The 19291-nt window shown below is 50.7% G+C and overlaps 8 protein-coding genes across 8 annotated transcripts; 4 read left to right on the forward strand and 4 right to left on the reverse strand.

Moving 5' to 3' along the window:
* Positions 1–708: 708 nt before the first annotated feature.
* Positions 709–1056, forward strand: N7474_001605 (uncharacterized protein; the record flags this gene model as incomplete). The annotated part of the gene is made up of 1 exon (XM_057193020.1): positions 709–1056. The coding sequence occupies one exon, from the start codon at positions 709–711 to the stop codon at positions 1054–1056; it is 348 nt and encodes a 115-aa protein (XP_057057973.1).
* A 1903-nt stretch (positions 1057–2959) lies between these two features.
* Positions 2960–4834, forward strand: N7474_001606 (putative MFS transporter; the record flags this gene model as incomplete). Its single annotated transcript, XM_057193021.1, has 7 exons — positions 2960–2972; positions 3090–3246; positions 3313–3473; positions 3530–3652; positions 3706–4062; positions 4115–4216; positions 4278–4834. The coding sequence occupies 7 exons, from the start codon at positions 2960–2962 to the stop codon at positions 4832–4834; spliced, it is 1470 nt and encodes a 489-aa protein (XP_057057974.1).
* Positions 4835–6184: 1350 nt separating this feature from the next.
* On the forward strand, positions 6185–7799 carry N7474_001607 (DNA-directed RNA polymerase I subunit RPA49; the record flags this gene model as incomplete). Its single annotated transcript, XM_057193022.1, has 3 exons — positions 6185–6332; positions 6385–6719; positions 6774–7799. 3 exons carry the CDS (start codon positions 6185–6187, stop codon positions 7797–7799), a joined length of 1509 nt encoding a protein of 502 aa, XP_057057975.1.
* Positions 7800–8200: 401 nt separating this feature from the next.
* On the forward strand, positions 8201–8686 carry N7474_001608 (uncharacterized protein; the record flags this gene model as incomplete). Its single annotated transcript, XM_057193023.1, has 1 exon — positions 8201–8686. One exon carries the CDS (start codon positions 8201–8203, stop codon positions 8684–8686), a length of 486 nt encoding a protein of 161 aa, XP_057057976.1.
* A 216-nt stretch (positions 8687–8902) lies between these two features.
* On the reverse strand, positions 8903–10249 carry N7474_001609 (putative glycerol dehydrogenase (GCY1); the record flags this gene model as incomplete). The annotated part of the gene is made up of 8 exons (XM_057193024.1): positions 8903–8953; positions 9013–9263; positions 9321–9417; positions 9475–9688; positions 9751–9849; positions 9910–9979; positions 10037–10135; positions 10189–10249. 8 exons carry the CDS (start codon positions 10247–10249, stop codon positions 8903–8905), a joined length of 942 nt encoding a protein of 313 aa, XP_057057977.1.
* Positions 10250–10663: 414 nt separating this feature from the next.
* On the reverse strand, positions 10664–13145 carry N7474_001610 (uncharacterized protein; the record flags this gene model as incomplete). Its single annotated transcript, XM_057193025.1, has 8 exons — positions 10664–10857; positions 10920–11035; positions 11097–11390; positions 11451–11549; positions 11600–11850; positions 11904–12590; positions 12644–12903; positions 12953–13145. The coding sequence occupies 8 exons, from the start codon at positions 13143–13145 to the stop codon at positions 10664–10666; spliced, it is 2094 nt and encodes a 697-aa protein (XP_057057978.1).
* Positions 13146–13992: 847 nt separating this feature from the next.
* Positions 13993–15873, reverse strand: N7474_001611 (major facilitator superfamily domain-containing protein; the record flags this gene model as incomplete). The annotated part of the gene is made up of 11 exons (XM_057193026.1): positions 13993–14233; positions 14293–14395; positions 14449–14610; positions 14670–14685; positions 14749–15013; positions 15068–15107; positions 15170–15235; positions 15294–15405; positions 15462–15543; positions 15593–15612; positions 15673–15873. 11 exons carry the CDS (start codon positions 15871–15873, stop codon positions 13993–13995), a joined length of 1308 nt encoding a protein of 435 aa, XP_057057979.1.
* Positions 15874–17123: 1250 nt separating this feature from the next.
* On the reverse strand, positions 17124–19103 carry hemA (5-aminolevulinic acid synthase HemA; the record flags this gene model as incomplete). Its single annotated transcript, XM_057193027.1, has 2 exons — positions 17124–18715; positions 18767–19103. The coding sequence occupies 2 exons, from the start codon at positions 19101–19103 to the stop codon at positions 17124–17126; spliced, it is 1929 nt and encodes a 642-aa protein (XP_057057980.1).
* Positions 19104–19291: the final 188 nt, after the last annotated feature.

Consider the following 19291-nt stretch of genomic DNA (forward strand, 5'->3'; position numbering starts at 1 on the left):
TTCTCACATGGATCTGGACAAAGACTTTGACTTCAAGCTTTCCTTTGCTAGGATCTGCTGCTAGATGTCCATTGACAGGTCATCTGTATAGGTAACACATGGATTGAGCTCTAACAATGGTGCCTTCCCTATGACCTTAGCCATGTTTGCCTAGGCCGCACCTGCCTAGAAGAGCCACCCTCCCACGCATATAAACAAGGCCCTGCCCCATCTTTCTTCCTCCCTTGTCTTCTCTTCCTTCCTCAGCCACTTCTATATTTATATGTACATACTTTATACCACCACTTGAACGGATCTCGGCATCTACCTTGCACTCCTTTACAATGCAACGGCACCCGCACGATGGATACTACTCCGCAGGAGACAATAATCCTCGAGACACTCTATGCTGTGAGGGTCTAGCTTCATGGAGAAGCAGTCCGGCCTACTATCGCTGCAGACGACCGCCGCGACACGAACCCACAAGAATCGAAGCGACCCCGTTTTTGATCTATGGTCGCAATATATATTATGAGCGATTACAAGCCAACTTCCTCTAATGAAAATGAAGATGCCGTCGGTGATCTTGGCCTTGAGACCGCCACCGATGAGGAGTACATTATCCGAGGACGACTTCGAGTCAGACCTCTCCTAACACCCCCACTGCGGCTGAACCTCGCATTGAGCGAGCGTTACGCTTCACTATTACGAAGCTGAAGGACGCTGCCAATGCAAGAATACTCAAGACCCGAATCCCCCAATGCTACCCTAATTCATGTTGGATCTATGATGATCTCCGTTGATGGTGTCGTGCGGCCTTTCCTACCAGGCATTTCGCGCCAGGTCGTTGAGGCCTTTGAGAAGGACGAGTGGTCCATCGCAGACTTCGAGTCTCTGCCCCTCGCTGGTACCGAGGGCAAGTACGGCACATACATCCTTTTCGCTGCGGACCTATACGAGAGGAGGACGCTGCACATGTCGGCTGCAGCGTTAACATGTTTCTATGCCATGACTTCTCTCCCATTGAAGCCGTGGAACATCCAATTCCCATCCACTTCCATTGAGGAGATGCAGTGAATCTAGGTATCGTCCAAGGACAGCGATTGAGGAATTGTGGTGATACTCTATCAAGTGCTGTACTACAGTATCCAAGTGGCGTACTATTTTCTTTCTCATTCGTGATTTTCATTTGTGTAGTCGCGAAAACTAGACTAAGATGAAGCCGTCTATGTCATTGTGGGGAATCCATGTTGAAGAGCAGCGTGCGAAGCTTCCGGATCCTGATAGGCTATCTTATAGAACTCCGTTAAAACAGGGCACAATGCTAAATTATATTATTGCTATTTTTATTACCTGGTCGCATGAACAGTCGCTTTTCTGGGAAAAGCAGCTTCTGTGCCCTTTACCTATTACATATTGCAGTCAGGAACACACTACAGCTGCCATCACACCCGTCGGACTTTCTCACTATGAATTCAAGGCCAATCGCGCCGCCTGCTTACGACAGCGTCGTGGGATCAATAGCAAGGCCGCCCGTTCAGCGTGTCCACACAACAGAAGCAGCGCGTCGTAAGTACCTGCCTTTGACATCATCATCATCTTGGATCTGACTAAACTCATCTGGTCAGCACTGGGTCAATATGTAAGTACAACTACTCTGGCAGATCGCATCCCTGCTAAATGCCCGTTGTAAACTAATAATTGGCTCCGAATACTTCCAGTCCCAGGCATTCAAAGTCAACGGGACCATCTTCGTGGCGGGCCAAGTTGCCACAGACAACAATGGAGCATTCATTAAAGGCACCAGGGCCGATCAGGCATTTCAGATTTTTCGCAATATAGACGCAATACTCAGAGCAGCAGGATCTGGACTGGATCGGGTTGTGAAGACCACGGTACCAATCCTCTTTTCCTTTATCATCTCGGGTCGGCGTTAATAGATGAATAAGGTTTACTTTCGAGAGACGCCTAATCCGCCGGATTTTAACGTCATATATAACCGAATGTTACCGCATCAGCCGCCGCGGACGAATGTTGGGGTGGACTGGCTTCCCTGCAAGGCAGCCTTTCAAGTTGAGGTAATTGCCGTCGAGTGATGCGGGTAGGGGGTCCTGATGGTGTTTTCTACAACTGCTGTGTAGTGAGCCCCGGTCCGTACAATGAAATATGACTCCAAGACGATCTCAAGGCTTGAACAATTTTCTTGGCATTTTCGCACGCATAAATCGAAGATAAAGCTCCTCGCACCTGTTGCTGCTTTAGTCAGATCTGGTGGACCCCTCCGGAGATCGGTCGGAGTTAGGGTAGTAGTTCGTCAACATTGAGTTCGCCTTGTTTTTCAACAATGCAGAGGACAGGGCGCCTAATTAGAGGGCCTGACATTTGGATGTGGGTATGCATGTCGGAGGATAAAAAAGGATTCCGAAGTTGTGCAGAGTCAACAAATCATTATTAGCGATCTTTCCCCGACTAGTGTACTTGGCCAAGGATAGTCATTTTCGGAATACCCCGTTTGGGTCGGGGAAGGCTGCGGGGAGCCGAGGAAAAAAAAATCCCTCGATCACAGGGGTATTATTATACATGCTAAAATTTTTAGCACCGTAGGGCTAACAATCACACCATCCGGCAAACATACAGCGCACTAGCAGCTGAAAATAGGCGGTGGAATTATTGAAATCTAGGCGGCCATAGGCCAGGATCGGCGTAGATCGACAGAAAGCACCGCAGTAGTTTGCAACTAATGAGTTCTCCAGCTCGGCTGATTCAAAAGTCCGGCCTGCGCGCTTTCTCTTGGCTTTTTCTTATTTCTTCTCTTCACTACTCTGTGCAGGTGTGTGCGTAGGTCACGAAGCGGCATCGTTTACATTCCTCGCAGATCGGCGCCCTTAAAAGAGCTAGGAGCTCGATTCACGTATTTTCCTCTTGGCAACCCCGTCCCAATTCTCAGAGCGCATTCTGTAGGCAGGCGAAGTCGCTAACAATGGGGGTCTCTGGTGCGTTTCCATCCGAGCTTCCATGTTCCCCGTTGCTTCGGCATTCCTGCACCCGATCATTTCTGTGCTATCAGAAATCTCTCTGGATCCGCGACTAACTGAATCGTCTCTACACAGAAGCCAAAGAGGGCGACAATGGAGAGACCCAGGTCTTCCAGCAGGCCCAGGAGCTTCCACAGCTCACCACCACCACCGAGCGCAAGTTGATGGCCAAGATTGACTGGCATATCTTGCCTTGCTTGTGTGTTCTATATCTACTTGCCTTTTTGGACCGGTGAGAGCGCGAATCAATTCCCTGTATTTTGTCTCCTTCGATTTCTGACTTGGTGTTGCCGCACAGTGTGAATATCAGTAATGCAGCACTTTTCAACCTCAAAACCGATCTGCACATCGAGACCGGAACGAAGTACAACACGGCCCTCACTATATTTTTTGTGCCATATATTCTTTTCGAGGTGCCTTCCAATGTTCTGCTCAAGAAGCTGAAGCCTCATGTGTGGTGTACGTTTAGCATTGCCTGGGACTTGGGGGATATGTCACTGATCCTCTCTCTACAGTGTCGTTTTGCATGTTCATGTTTGGCCTGGTAATGATCTGCCAAGGACTCGTCTCAAGCTGGGGAGGCTTGATGACGGCACGGTTTTTCCTGGGTGTATTTGAGACGGGCATGTTCCCTGGATGTAAGTATTGTTTTGGACCGTCTTTTAACAGCCCAAAGACTCATGCGCGACAGGTTTCTATTTGATGGGAATGTGGTATAAGCGGTCCGAGGCCCAGAAGCGCTTCAGTTTCTTCTTCAGCTCTACCACCCTGGCCGGTGCCTTTGGTGGGCTCTTGGCTTACGGCTTTGGCCAGATGGGCGGAGACAGAGGATACAGCGGTTGGAGATGGGTGTTCATCTTAGAGGGCGTGATCACCTGTGTTGTTTCCTTCGCCTGGTTCTTCCTCCTCCCTGATTTCCCCGAGGATGTCAAATGGCTGAACGAAGAAGAGCGGGAATTTATTCGCGTCAAACTGGCCAAGGATGTGGGCAAATCTGCACACCATATTCCATTGGGCTGGCGCGAAGCGCTAGCTGTCTTCAAGGACTGTGAGTGGATCACTACGCCGTACTGGTCTCTTCATACTAATTGCCCTTACAGACAAGATCTTCGTCGGCGGATTTATGTACTTTGGCCTCATTGTCCCGGCCTATTCATATGCGTATTTTGCACCTCAAATTATCGAGGGTTATGGATACAGTGGTATGTATGGATCGCTCTTCAACATAGTCAGTTAAGCTAACCTCCCTTCTTCCCTCTCCAGCGGTCAAGACCCAGCTTTACTCCATTCCACCCTGGGCAGTGGCATTCGGGTTTTCGCTGATGATCGCATTTTCCTCTGACCGGCTGAAACACCGCTTTGCATTCACCCTGTTCCCAATTGCAGTCTCAATCGTCGGATTTGCAATGTTGTTGAACATCCATGGGGTTAGTAACACACACGCCGAGTACGCCGCTCTTTTCTTGGTGACGAGCGGCTGCTACAGTGCAATGCCCGTCATTGTGTGCTGGTTCGCCATGAACCTGGGTGGCCACCACCGGCGCAGCGTCGGAACCGCCTGGCAAATTGGATTTGGCAACATCGGGGGTATCATTGCTGCGTACTCCTTCCAGACCCAGGATGCTCCACAATACCGCCCAGGCTTTATTATCTGCATATCCTTCATCTGTCTATCTGCTGCATCGTGCGTTGTCTACCTTGTGGCTCTGCGGTTTGAGAACCGAAAGAGGGACAGGGCAGCGGTCGATCCGGCGACTGTGGATGAAGAGGAGGAGGAGTATTTGGGCGACATGGCGCCCACTTACCGGTACCAGTACTAATTGGATTATAGGTGTCTGGTCAAGGACTTGGGTTACTTCCTATTTTCCATGGAGTACTTCCGTTCAAGTAATGATTTATGGACCTTGCGATATAGGGGCAGTACGGACCTTATACCCAAGATGGCTATGCTCATTTTTTTCTTCTGAGTGTTATACAACGGACGTTGTCATGTTGTGAATGGTTGATCAAGCACGAATGCAATTCATTTGCTATGAATCTCTCCCGATAATGAATATCCAGTGTCTCGTAGTGATGGGGGTTTGTTGGATCACGTGAAGTTAATATCACGTGATTAACTCCCTCATATGGACTAGCGCTAACCAAGCGAGCCCTCGGCTGAGTAAGCTCCCTGACGCACAAAGCGGCGCCATCTGCCGCTTCTCTCCATCTTTCCTCAACCATCCTCCTCATCCTCGCAGAAGTGTCCGCACCCCCTCCCCCTAGTGGTTCTTGTAACAACTTGCTAAGTCCTTCCAGTCTCGAACCATCTACGAAGATGAGAGCCAAGTGGAGAAAGAAGCGCGTTCGTCGTCTCAAGCGCAAGCGCAGAAAGATGCGCGCCAGATCGTAAGTTTCTTGTTTCATGTCACCAAAACAAACAAGCACTTGTGCTAATAGCTCCCTCTAGCAAATAAACTACTCGCCCCCTCCATCTCAGCTCCTCCTGTCGAGGCTCATGTTTGAACGCTGAACACGACAATTGATGCTCCGATGTTACGACCTTTCGTTTCTTCGTGCCATATCTCTCTTTTCATGAGTAGCCTGCCCAGATGGTGTTTCTGTTCGTCCAAAGAAGCTGCAGCTCGTCCGATGGGATTCAACTGTTCAAATGTTTTCCCTATCTTCCCAACTCGCGTGGATCCATTCAACGTCGGTCGTCTGATTGCTGGGCATAGTGTTGATGCACATTGTTTACTCGGAGGGACTCCTGTGTTTAGTGAGGGGTTGGCAGGGTCTGTTTATGACCTTGATGAGCACGGCGGTGCGGATGCTGGTCAATCTTTTGCTCGCATGCTTGGTCCTTTCTGAGGGCCGGTAGAGCCATGCGGAGGTTTTTGAGGGTTTATGAAAAAAAATTACTGGAAAGCTCGGCGGTCTTAGGTTTTCAGATAGCTATGCTTGTCGATGAATCGATGACCTAAAGAGTGTTTTTTGTCCTGCCTCCCACCTGTAGAGCGCTCTCTTGTGTCAATTACGTAGTGCATTGTAGCCCTTGTTGTGCGCTGCTAGTTTACCGCCTTCCGGATTTGTAACCGGTATTTTTTTTCTGCCGACTCCCTCAAATTTCTCCATCGGTGATCAAACAACTCTGTTGTAGTCCAACTTGACGGTCGTGGTTTCTCGCCATCATGCCGTCCAATAAAACAGAGAAGAAGCGCAAGCGCGACTCTGATCGCCATGAGCGCCCGAGCAAGAAGCCTGCTCGGGATCTACAAGCTCTTCCTCCGCTGGCAGCCAGCGTCGTTGACGACAGCAGCGAATTGGCTCCAGTAATCAGTGAGTTCAGCGCTTTTCCTCGAGGTATTGATTTATTAACGCTCCATATTAGCATCAACTCCCGGCCTTCAAATCTCGAACACGCTCCGTTATACCCCGTACAGCAAAACTCGCGAGCATGTCTCGAAATCTGCAACAACCGGCCGAAACCCGGGCATCGTGTCCTCTGAATTGCTTTTGCAGTCATCCGATCATGAAAAGATGGACTTTGTCGGTCGTGAGGGCAATGAGGATGCTGCGGACTCCCAGATAAAGCACTACGTTGCCGTCGGGGATCCAGAGCGCAAAACATGGCAAGTCGTGGAGGCGCGGAGGATGAAGGTGCGAGGCGCGGTTCGGAGCAAGAAGGCCAGCGAGGAGGAGGCAATGTCAGATGACGAAGCAATGGTATGCTTTTCTTTGGTTCTGTTAGGAAGAGTTTCCGCTAACATCTATATACAGTTCTCGATGCGCGCGCAGCGCACAGCATTGACCAACACCTTCGGCACAAAGCAGGCTAAGAAATCTGCTCAGTCGTTTGCAGAGAATGCCCAGCTCTCGAACGCACCAGATGGCGTCGTCTCGCAAGCCGGTGCGGCGCTTCTCTCCTCGCTGCCAGCGGATGCCACCACCAGTGCCGCCAAAGCGAACCACCTACAGGCTGAGGTGCAAGCTGCCAAGCCCCTGCCCACGCCGGACCTCACTGCTGCTCACCCATCTGATGTCTACCCACTCGAGACGCTCGTTCCAAATGGCCACTCTACTCTGCGCCAGCTTACCCAGATCGAAGAGTGGCAGGAGCACGCTGAGCAGGGTCGAGCCATCAGCACCGTCTCACGATTTGTCTCCAACCGCATCGGCCCAGTTGTTCAGTCCGGTAATATCACCCAATTGCAAGTTCTGCGCCTCATCCAGCTTCTGGTTGAATTCGGTCGATGCCTGAAGAGCGGAGGCCGTGACGCCAAGGGCTCCGCTGCCCCAGGCAGTAAGCGGCTGCCTCCTCGCGAGGACCTCCGCCGGATTCTCTCGAGCACCACCGGCGCAGCAAAGGGTGGCAAGCAATCTACAGACACTGCTCCACAGGACTTGCTCCCAGACTCAGTAATCGACGCCGTTCGCCGCCGCTTTGCGCCTACTGGCGGTATGGTTTCCAAGCACGATCTCACTCTGCTGCACACTACTATCTGTGCGCTCTCACTGCATATCCCTCCCCAGCCTGCCAAGGATGGTGGCTCCAGCTCCCTCGGCGGCAATTCTCCAAATGAGCTTGCTACTGATCCCGCTGATCTGCGGGATGACCTGCGTCTCGACTCAAACACTGTCTACCAGTACTTCCGCGAGCTGGGCTGCCGTATTGACCGGCCACGCGAGTCGGAGTTCAGCAAGTGGAATATCAAGGGTGGTAAGGCCGAGGCTCATGCGCGTCGTGTGGCTCGTCTGCGTGTGCCTGTGGAGTTTCCCAAAGTTAGCCGTGGCGGGCGGAAGTAGTTGCATTTCTGTTTCTGGGCATAAGATGATACAGATTTTTGAAGTTTTGTGGAGTGAATCTGGAGTGAATCTATGCTCACTTTTGTGTCATTTATCTGGCGTTGTTGGTCTTTTCCTTTCTTCTTCTATTGATGTCTCTGATACTGTCAAATATTCAAAAGAACCCACTATTCATCTTTCCTTCCTGCATGGGCCCATTTATCTTACCACACCCTTGATTATTGATCTCATCTGATTGGTGGCGTTAAATATGCGATGGCTGGCTATATCAGCCCACCGCAACTTTGCAGCGTCCTCTCCGGGAGTGTTACGCACACTCATTCTTTGGCCTACTCAACTAAACACTTAGAATACCTACATTCCAATCAAAATTCAACGTTCATACTCACGTCTCCCAGCAAATGCAGAGCAACGAACCCCCTCCCACAAAGGCAGCAGGAGGCTCAGGCCCTGCTCCCACCGATGTCATTCTCGCCATGCAAGACCCATACATGACACAGATAATCGACGGGGTCAAAAATTACGAGTTCAGAAAATATCGTATCAACGCCTCCGTGCAAAGAATCTGGTTCTACCGCACCGCTCCACATTCTAGCATCACGCACATCTGCGAGATCCTCCCAGCCGCAACACGGAACCCTGGAGACGCATTACTGGCTGAGGACGGGCTAGGAAATGTCGAGTTCAATACCCGAGATCCGGAATGGGATGGATACGAGTTTGCATATAAGATCGTTAGTGTTTATGAGCTCTGTGAGCCGGTTTCGCTGCAGGATATGAAAGGGCGGTATGGGTTTAAGGCTGCGCCGAGGGGGCTTGTTTATCTTCCTGAGTCTATTCGGGGGAGCGTTGATTGGAAGATGCAGAAATTGGTAAGAGTCCTTTGATATTTTTGGGGGATATGTGCACATTTATTGAAGATCAACTTACATGGGAAGCCAGCAGATACTTGATCGGAGAAGCTAAACAACGAGTACTCGGTTTCAATCCATCTAAAATCTGATCTATATATATAACAAAAGCAGTGGCAACGCATTTTCAGATCTATGTCCATTGAGCAAGGGAATTTGATAGGGCCGAGCCTTATGTCACTCTTTCTAAATCTATTGCTTCGGCGCGTTGACATTGCCAGGGCCATACCAGTCATCAAAGCCCTATAATAATGCTTATCAGCAAGACAAGCTCATTTATTAAATGGACGAACAGAACTCACCAAATCATGTCCCCATAGCGGCGTGTTGACACGCTGCTGTTTCCCTGCCGCTGCCATTCCTTCCAAGACGTCCATATCTTCCTTGGACAGAGAAATAACCTTGAGGTTATCCTCAATTCGGCTGAAGGTCACTGACTTGGGCAGCACAATGCAGCCTCGGTTGACCTGGTAAGAGATCAAGATGGTCGCCGGGGTCACGTCGTATTTCTTTGCAATACCGGCGATCTCGGCATCGCTCAGCAGTGGTGAGCCTATCAGTTTGTCAAATCATGTTCCTCCGGAATAGTCTTCGGGGTTTAATCACGTACTTGTTGATCCGAGGGGGCAATACGCTTCCAGGAGAATGTCTCTCTTTTCGCACCATTCCTTCAACGCATGTTGCGGGCAGTATGGGTGCAGTTCAACCTGTAAATCAAAACCAATCAATAACCCTTTTGAGCGAGGTAGGATCGAAGATCTTACCTGGTTCACGGCAGGAACGACTTCCCAAGTCTTTTCCAGATCCTCCAGGTAGGGGATGCTGAAGTTAGACACCCCAATTGCCTTGACCTTGCCGGAACGGTAAACCTGTTCCATTTGTTTCCAAGTCTCATGCTGATCCCAAGAACGATCCACAGAACGGGTGCCATCGGGGTTGGTAGGGAACAACTGCGAGGTCTCATTGGCAACGAGACGACTGACATGCGAAAATGAATTAGCAAAGAGCTTCGGGGAACAAGGCAACGGACGAAAACGAACACTGGCCAGTGAATCAGGTAGAGGTCCAAATAGTCCGTTTGGAGATCCTTCAGTGTCTGCGCCAGACCCTCGGCGACATTGGATTGGTGGGTGTTCCACCTGCAAAGACATGAAATTAGTACTCAAGAAGTAAATCATCACTCTTTCTGATTGACGCACACTTTGCTGGTGATGAAGATCTCCTTTCGTGGAATACCAGACGCTTTAATCGCGTCGCCAACTTCCTTCTCTAGTCGAATCGCAATCTTAGCATAGCTAAATGCACGCGAGCGAAAGACCAACTCACCATTCTGATAGATCAAGGCACAGTCCAGGTGTCGATATCCCGATTTCAGTGCATGATCGACAGCGTTGCCGACTTCTCCTGGCTTTGCTTGCCACGTTCCTGCAGGCTCTTTAGCAGCTGGTCGAGTCCTATCAAAAGAAGGCCAGACGCACCCAGTCCAACGGCGGGGATTGAGGCGCCCGTGTTGAGCTTAAAGTGAGATGGAACAGACATTTTTGTGATTGCAGTTCGTATAGCTCTTTGTGAGAATGAAGCAAGCGACATTTAGCTGAAGGTGAGGGGGGACCCCTCAGATTATCAATTGCGACTACCCAAATCTCGCAGCAAGTCCGGTGGAGACACCGATCTCAGTTGCCGATGTCGAGCCAAATCGCGTACGTACAATGAAGTGGAGAGCCGTGTTCAGTACAATAGTCGGGAAAGTGAGCAAGCCTAAGGATATTAGCCCTCGGCGAACAATGTGGAGAAATTTGGTGGAGACTCCGAGCGGATGATAAATGACTCCATTTAGCCAGCCATTAGGATATTAGGATCACCTAATACATATCCCAACTCTAGGGTTCCAATTTTTTATTTGGTGCGCGGTAGCAATTTATTTGGTTCAACTTGACAGGCCCTCGTCTGTTCTTAGATTGTTTCTTTGGATAGATTCATCAGAACATGGCGGAATTGGAGAGAGATACCCCATGACATAGACTCCAATCTTTCGCTAAATGTGGACAAAAGCTTTGACTCAGACAGATCCGCCAAATTCCCAAGTCCCTGGAAGGAAGCCTGGCCTCCATGCTGGATCCACTCGTGAACGTCGTCGAAGTCAGACCCTACAATGGTTGATGTTAGGTGCTAGGCCCGCGGAGAGTCATGCTGCAGAGTCAAGACTTACATGTCACGACAGTTCGCTTCGGACCAGAAGAAGAGATGTTTAGTCCACTGCCAAATTTGATAATCGCCCATAATGCGAGCGCGGCGTAGAACGTCCATATAGCCTCGCATGGATTTCTAGGGAACTAGTAAGTATTTGAAACACACTTGTTTTCATCTTTCATTAGCGGAGACTTACTCAAATGTGAACCGAACCAGAAGTGCGTTTAACTGTCCAGCGTGAACAAAAATAGATCTTGCACCGACCACATCATCAGATATTCTTGAGCAAAGCCACGCACGTGCATTGAGCTCACTCTCCTCAGTCCCGGACTTGCCTGCGGCGATCTTTACTTTATCCAAAAATCCAGGCCAAGTAAACTGCAGATGTCCCAGATGCGACAGAGCTGAAACACTGACAAGAAGGGCGGTGGGCGTGTAGGACAGGAAATGGAAACACACGGACAGCTGATCAAGTATTTCCTGTGGGTTGCTGTGACAAGTCAACAAGTTATTTCAAGGATCTGAAGATATGAACGAAATGTTGGCTTACTGTTTCAAGTTTGTAGGAAATTGTAGTCGATAGAACGAGCCGTTCTCCGGGGACCGAGCAGGACAGATTGGGTCCAGCGCAGAAGCATCAGAGCAAAACCTAACATCGGTAATCAGCAACGAGCGCGGGATTTATCAAGCATATCCCACCTGTAGAGAGTATGTGCAATGATAGAAAGTCCGAATGGGTTCAATGGCTGTGGCAGCTTGCCAACGGACAGCAGGCGCTCAAGCACATGACGGAAGTTCACGGCGTCACTGGTGGACTGGGCAATGTCATGCTGTCCACGAGGAGAGCGAGATTCCCACATCGCCTCATCGCAGGGCAATGACATGTCAATATCGCCAATTGAGAAATGTGGCGAAATATTCAACAGCGCGGATATTTGCATGTCATAGAGCTGAAATGGGCAAACATTAGCAAATCTTTTTGTTAGCGGCTTCATGCACATACATAAATACCCCATCCCAATCGACAGCGTTCTTCATCCTTTGCATATGCTCGCTCCACCTCTTCAGGTGATGCCGAGGCTGGGCGCCGTTCGAGCTCTTTAACAAATGAAAAACCAGGACGAAGAAGGTGCATCCGCCTGGCAGCCGTCACCAATCCACCACGACTAATTTCGGAGTGTTGATAGAGCATCCGAGAGCCACAGAAAAGCCCGAAGACGGACTGAAGCAGCCAGGCCTGGACGATCGATGTATCAAACATGGCACGCCGGTCACTTTCCCTGAGGTAGGCAATTGCTCTCCTGCATAACTCATTGAGAGCCACAGCGACTCCAGTCAGACCGTTTTTAGAGTACGTTGCTCCGATGGCTGCCATTGACAGTAACAAAACCGGACTGGCTTCGGTTGATTGGAAGGTTGAGCGTCGAACGATAGGCAGCGTTTCGTGGAAATGTCGAAAGTAGAGATTGATGCAGATAGACAACGTGCGAGCAGATGGGAAAGCTGCCACGTCGACTGGTGACCAATGAGGTTGATGAGCAGTACTAATGAGCGACAGAATTGCTTCACGTGTGGAGTTATCCATATGGTCAAGGTATGCTGCATGCAAGCTCGGCTGCGGAATTGAAGAGACATTGAGCTGGGGGATACTAAGTCGTCCGTCGTCTCTGCTCGGTCTGTAGACATGTGGCTGGATTTTGTGAGCACGGTGATACCATTCACGAATACAGACAGATTCCTTACCCAAGGGCTATCGGCCGGCTGTGCATCCCTTATTAACTGCATTGTCGCCGTATCCTGCACTGTTTGCGACTCTGGATGCGCAGTTAATTGGGTCGCAGTCGCGAAATGAGGCCAGCATGCCGGAGGAGTGTCAGGAGAAGCTCCGTTGAGATTTCTCATTAGATCAATATCGTCATCACCGAGGTTCCATCCCAAGTAACTTTCAAAAGGCTCAATTGAGAGATCATAAAGTGGACCGAATGAGAATGGTTCAAAGTCATCTATCACTCGATGAGCGTGGAGAAAGTCGTCAGCGGCGGAAGAACATACCGGAAGGCTGTGATGGAGCATTTTCAGCAAGCTCATCCCCCAAGGGCGAGTAGGCTGGTAGCAATGATGATTGGGAAATATTGATGTTTGCACCTGAAGTCTGCCTGTCACGGAGCAACGGACTGCCTTCAGGATTCCCTGGCGCTGTAGGCAAGCTTGAGCCAGTACCCGTTGCGGTAGACGAAACTAGCATATCACTTGACTGTATTCGAGGAGTGGATGGCATGCCATCTCTTGTTCGATAAGAACACGATCGACCAGAATGTAGACATCTTCGACAAGGTGTACCAGGCTGTCCGTCACAACGAAGTTTGGAAGCCACACATGGAATGCTAATAAATGGTGAGATAACTGATGAGTAGATAATAGATAGACAGCTAACTTACCATGATACTTTGCGGGGTTTCCTGATCGAGCCTGAAGCCTCTCCATGGAGAGCAGCATGCCTCGTCATCACATCTCTGACATCCACAATTCATCAGGTCAATCAGCGCCGGAAAGGAGGGTATCTCATACCGTCGACCAAATCGCTTTTGGCAAAATGGACATTCATATCGAGCATCGCCGGTATCTAGTTTCTCGGGGTATTAGCATTGGGGAAATGAAGTTTCGCTCGGATACTCACGACTTCTCTCATGGCGCTGAAGGTGCTCTGCCTTCCCGAAGGATCGCCGGCAATCGGACCAACTGCAGGTAAAAGCACGCTTCATGATTATAATACTCTGAGCTTGGGTCGCCGCCTTTGTGATGACAGTGAAAGTGACTGATCTGGAGGTTGAGTTGCGGAGTCTCCACATTCGTTCGGCAGAATTCCTCGAATTGGAACACAGCGGAACAACTGACCTCACTAAAGTTACAAAGCGTGTCATTGCTTAGGAGAATAGAAGGTTACAAAATTAGTTCGAATACACTGAACTTGCTACCATAACTTCAACACCAAAGGCAGATCGTGGTGCTACTCTAGAAAAGTGTAAAGGAAAGACGGCCTGTCTGAACTGGTTATTTGTTCGCCCTCTTAGAGCCACTATTTGACTATTTAACTATTCCACCGTTTCCGAATTCCTAGAGCTCCCCTGGTTGGTGGATTGCGTGTCCACCCCCATTCTCCCATCCTTAGTGTTCTCATAAGGATATTTCTTCGTCAGGATCATGAGAAGCAGCGCCGTGATGATGCAGAGAAACATAAGAATGGTGGTAACCGCAAATCCGGGCACGTATTCCGGCGCCGAGCTCGCAGGCCAGATGTATGCTCCGTATACTGACGATAGATTGGCGAAGGCACTTTTATAAATGTCAGTATCATACGAAGACAGTGGAAGGCCGGGTGGGACGGGGCGTACTTCACAAAACCAATAGCCACTGCTCGCTTCTCGGCTGGTCGGTAGATCGTGTTGGACAGGTAGCTGAGTGTCAATGGGCTGCAGCACCATATACCAGCAGCACCTGGAACATATTAGTTATTTCTCATGAGATATTCTCGCCACAAGGAAACAAACCAAGTGCTAAGAACGTGTAGCGAGCCTTGGCATTATCAACCGTGGCCACGATTATCAGAGACACTGTGGACATTGTGGCCATGGCCATGATGTGCTTTGGTCGTTCATTGAAGTAATCCGAGGAGAAGCCACAGATGAGGACGATCACCAAGGCAACCATATCTAAGATAGTAAGTCAGAGAATAAGCCAAGCCAAAACATCCCAGTAGCTTGGTTCTTACAGATCGGAATCGTCATCTGCAGTGTCCGATATCATCGCATCAGCATAGATCATAAAAGCCGGAGTCTGAAAACACGTACGTATTGCACATTCTGGCCAGTATAATTCAAAGCGGCCATCAAGGTCGGCACAAAGTACGTGATGGTACCAGCACAGGTGCAAAACGTTTGCGCCCAGAAGAAAAGCCAGGTCCTCCAATCGCGCAGCGCCGATGTAAAGCTCTGCCAGTGAGAGATGTCTCCCGCACGACTGGAGTTATCATCCTGTTCTAGACGTCGAACGGCATATTCCCGCTCTTCCGGCGTGAGCCACTTGGTCGTAGCAGGGAAGTCGGGTAGCACGAATCTCCAGTCAGGGTCAGCACGAAGTTTCCAAGTGAGAGGGAGTCTGGTCACTCACATGGCAATAATGGCGCATCCAATCGTAATCACACCCTCGACTGATAATATCCGTGTTAGCATCATGAACTGAATAGCTGGTTAGATAGCGGCCAAATCATACTGAGAAATAGCCATTTCCACGCGGGATACGGTGCCCGATTTTGCATCTTCTCCAAGATCAAGCCCGCTAGAAAAGGAAACATATTAGCCAGTATTATTAAACAGTCTCTCAAGTATATACTTACCAATAAGGCCACCAACGGCACCCGACACGAGCGACGCACAATAGAAGATAGAAAATCTCCTAGCCAACTCGGCTTTCTTGTACCAGTTGCTCATGAACAGCAGAACGCCGGGCTGATAATAAACTGGTCAGTGCTAACACTTTTTTTGTGTATTTCTTGACAACCCACAAAGTATCCAGCTTCAATCAACCCTAGCGCGAACCGAAGACCGATAAGACCGCGCTTTGAATTAACGCCCACATAGCCGATTCTATAACAAGTCAGCAGGAATATGAGACCGCTTATCTAGGAGAACGGACACCATAGCACCCCAAACAATCTAAATCCCCCCAGTATTGTTAACGCAGGGACTCGAGACATCATAAAGAAGCGAACGAACCATAAGAGCGGGGAGATAGAGACTCGGGCGTGTCCTGCTGAGAATCATGTTGCTCGGCACCTCAAGTAGGAGATATCCGATAAAGAAGATCGAGACGGCTAGAGAGTAGTCGGACGAGGTGAGTCCCAAATCTTTGGCCATGCCGGCTTCTTTGGCGTTGCCGATACTGTTTTTGATCCCATGAGTCAACCTTGTCCGCATCGGGCCCTGATTGCAAGAACTCCTTACTTGTTTCGGTCCAGGTCTTTGTTCGTAATTTCTTTGTTAATTGACTTTCTGCATATTGAGAATCGACGAAAAACCCACAGTTGAGAATGTACTAGCAGAGAATAATCATCAGCGACTCCATCGAGGTGAGCGAACAAATCAACCAAAGGCAAAGAAACTAACCATGATGAACAGCGGTGGAATCAGCCGAACGTCCACTTTCCACAATATCCTAGAGAACAGCTCATTAGATGAGTTCCTTTTGTTTGGATAATCCCATCCATGGCAAGCAGTCGGTCGGCGCCGCACCTTCTCTCCAACTCTTTGTTCTCCACAAAGGGAGTCGCATAGTGCGACCCGGCCTCTTCAAGGTGCATCGATGCGTCTTTGTCCATGGTCATTCAAGGGACGGAATGGTCTGCGTAGGTATGTTGGGTCCCCCCGGACCATTGTCAGTGTGGGGGTGAATATATAACTGAGCTGGACTTTTGGCTTTTTGCTGCGGAGGTGGAGAGTCCGAGTGGAGAGTCCGATGGTGTGGGGGATGGGAGTTGGCGCCCGCGAAACGAAGCATTCCTCGGTAACTAGATGGCGACGCTCTTGGGGGAAACTTAAAGCTGGGACTACTGGGGCCTCTCTCGAGTGTGACTTGGTTCTTGGATACAAACTTGCAGGCCTAGGCGGTTGGATCCTAGGCCTCAAGCCTATGTAAGCCTATATCCAAAGAATAATGTCTACGTTGAGAGAAATAAGAAGTCCAGGGAACCAATATCATCCATTCACAAGCTAGTCCGACAATCCGCCAAAATCCCACAAGAGACCACCTATTGTAGCGTGGAATAAGTACATCTGACAGTACATCTGACAGCACATCTAACTCGCCCAAGACAAGCCGGAAAGGCCACAGTTCAAAATCAACAGCATGCACACATACACGAGGAATAATACATGACTGAAACAGCCAGTCCTGGCCAAAGACAGAAAGATGTGGGATATGGACACGAAATGTCAAGACAAGAGACATGAGATGGGATGAGATGAGACGAAATGAATCATTTCATACGCATAGATTCCGGGAAATCATTTGCATTTGCATTGCAAGAAAGAGGCGGGTGTATATGACCAAAAGCCATTTCCGCGCCATATAAGTTATTATATTTGAAAAGAATGGACAGAAGGCGAGATACAACAAGCCCAGAGGTGGGGGAAGTAAACAAACTTCCAGTCAGCCGAAGAGAAGATGTCTATGCGGCTACTCCAACAGCAGGAGTAGAGGCAATGGCCGGACTGGCACTAGCTCCGAGAGGAGTGCCAGTCTTCATCTTCGGAGCGAGCCGGGCCGTCTCGGCGCTGAACTCGCGCGCAACGGCTGCCTCGAGAGGCTCGTTCGGCGCCAGACCAAGCTGTTCATCCTCCCACATGGGCCGGTTGGCATCCTCGGCGCCTTCGACGCCAACGCCGACGAAGCCGCCCAGGCTCTTCCAGTCGCTGGCGCGCTTGATGCCTAGGTCGTTCCAGACGGCTTGCACGGCCTGGACCAGGTGGTCGCGCAGCGGCTTGACGTGGCCGGGGGTCGGGGTAATGCGCAGGCGCTCCTCACCTCGAGGAACCGTCGGGTAGTTGATCGCCTGCACGTAGATGCCGTGCTCCTCTAGCAGTTTGTCCGAGGCGCGCTTGGCCAGCTCGGCATCGCCCACCAGCAGCGGGACAATGTGCGACGGGTTGGGGATAACGGGGATATCCAGATCCTTCAGAGCTGTCTTGACGGCACGGGTGTGCAGCTGCTGCAGAACCCGATCGCGCGGGTGGGCAGCCTGATACTGGATCGCCGTGTCGGCGCCAGCCATGGTGGCGGGCGGCAGCGAAGTCGTGAAAATGAATCCCGGTGCCAGCGAGCGGACGGTGTCCACCATGGCAGCGGAGCCGGCAATATACCCGCCGACACAGCCGTAGGCTTTGCCCAACGTGCCAGTGATGATATCAACACGATCCTGAACCGTGCCCTTGGTGCTCTGGGGCGTGGCAGAGTGCTGCGAGGCATAGACGTCATAATCAAGATGCTCGGCCACTCCGGCCCCGGTGGGACCGTACATGCCAACCGCGTGCACTTCGTCCAAGAAGGTAATGGCACCGTACTTGTCGGCGAGATCGCAGATCTTCTCGATGGGGGCAATGGACCCGCACATGCTGTACACAGACTCAAAGGCAATAATCTTGGGCTGGTTCGACGGCAAAGAAGCCAGCTTAGCCTCGAGGTCTTCCATGTCGTTATGTTTGAAGACCATCTTTTTGGCGCCGGAGTGACGAATACCCTGGATCATGGAGGCGTGATTCAGACTATCCGACAGGATCACACAGTCAGGCATCTTGCTGCCCAGGGTAGCCAGTGTGGCATCATTAGCCACGAAGCACGAGCTAAACACCAGCGCAGCCTCCTTTCCATGCAGTTTCGCCAGAGTATCCTCCAGCGCCACAGCATGCTTGTTATGGCCCGAGATGTTGCGCGTGCCACCAGCGCCGGCCCCGTAAGTGTCGAGCGTCTGGTGCATCGACTTCAACACCTCCGGATTGCGGCCCATGCCGAGATAATCATTCGAGCACCAAACCGTCACGCGCTCCTCGGCGGAGGCCGTGTGGGCCCGAGGAAACTCCTTGGCAAGCCGGTTGATGTTATTGAAGTAGCGGTACGACTTGTCCTTGTGCTTCTTCTCCAATTCGCCGTTGTAGAACGCATTATAATCGAATCGAGGATTGATCGGCGCGCGAGGAGCTGGACCGCGGACCGCGGCTTCGGTGGCAGCGGGAGTCGAGCGAATGTTGGCCAGATTAGGATGGACTAGAAATTGGTTAGCGTGATTGTAAGCGCCTTTATCGGAGAGTGATCTACCTCGCTCGTTCTTCTCGTAGGTTCCAGGCGTCAGGCTGGCCGGGTGACCACCAGTCGTGTGCAGCGCCCTCTTCCCAGCGGGACAGAACGGCTTGATGCCACCGACTCCGGCCGCGCACGAGGTGAAGCGCTTGGTGCCGCCCATGCGGGAACTCTGCACGGCGAGCGCCTTGCTCATCACCGGGCAGCGGCGAGCCAGGACCTGGAGGTTGGACATGGTTCCGCCACCTGGGCTGGTGTTCGGGCGAGTGGCCGTGGCGAGAGTGCGGAGCGCGGTGGGCGAGGTCCGCTTGAGGAAGGGGCACATAGAACGAGACTGCTGAAGAAGGGCCTCCATTATTGGAGTGGAATTGAACTGAGGACTGCAAAGCAACAACGACAATAATGGAGAGAAAGAATAGAAAACCAAATTGAAATTGGGGGAAGGAGGGGTGCTGACTCAGTAGGCTCAGGCTGACATTTCCTGGCCTGTGATTGGTGATCGGATCCGCTGTGCCGACAATTGCTGCCCGATTAGGAAGGCCT

Source organism: Penicillium riverlandense (assembly GCF_028828495.1).
Source record: "Penicillium riverlandense strain IBT 135883 chromosome Unknown utg000001l_segment0_segment0, whole genome shotgun sequence".
NCBI classification, from domain to species: domain Eukaryota; kingdom Fungi; phylum Ascomycota; class Eurotiomycetes; order Eurotiales; family Aspergillaceae; genus Penicillium; species Penicillium riverlandense.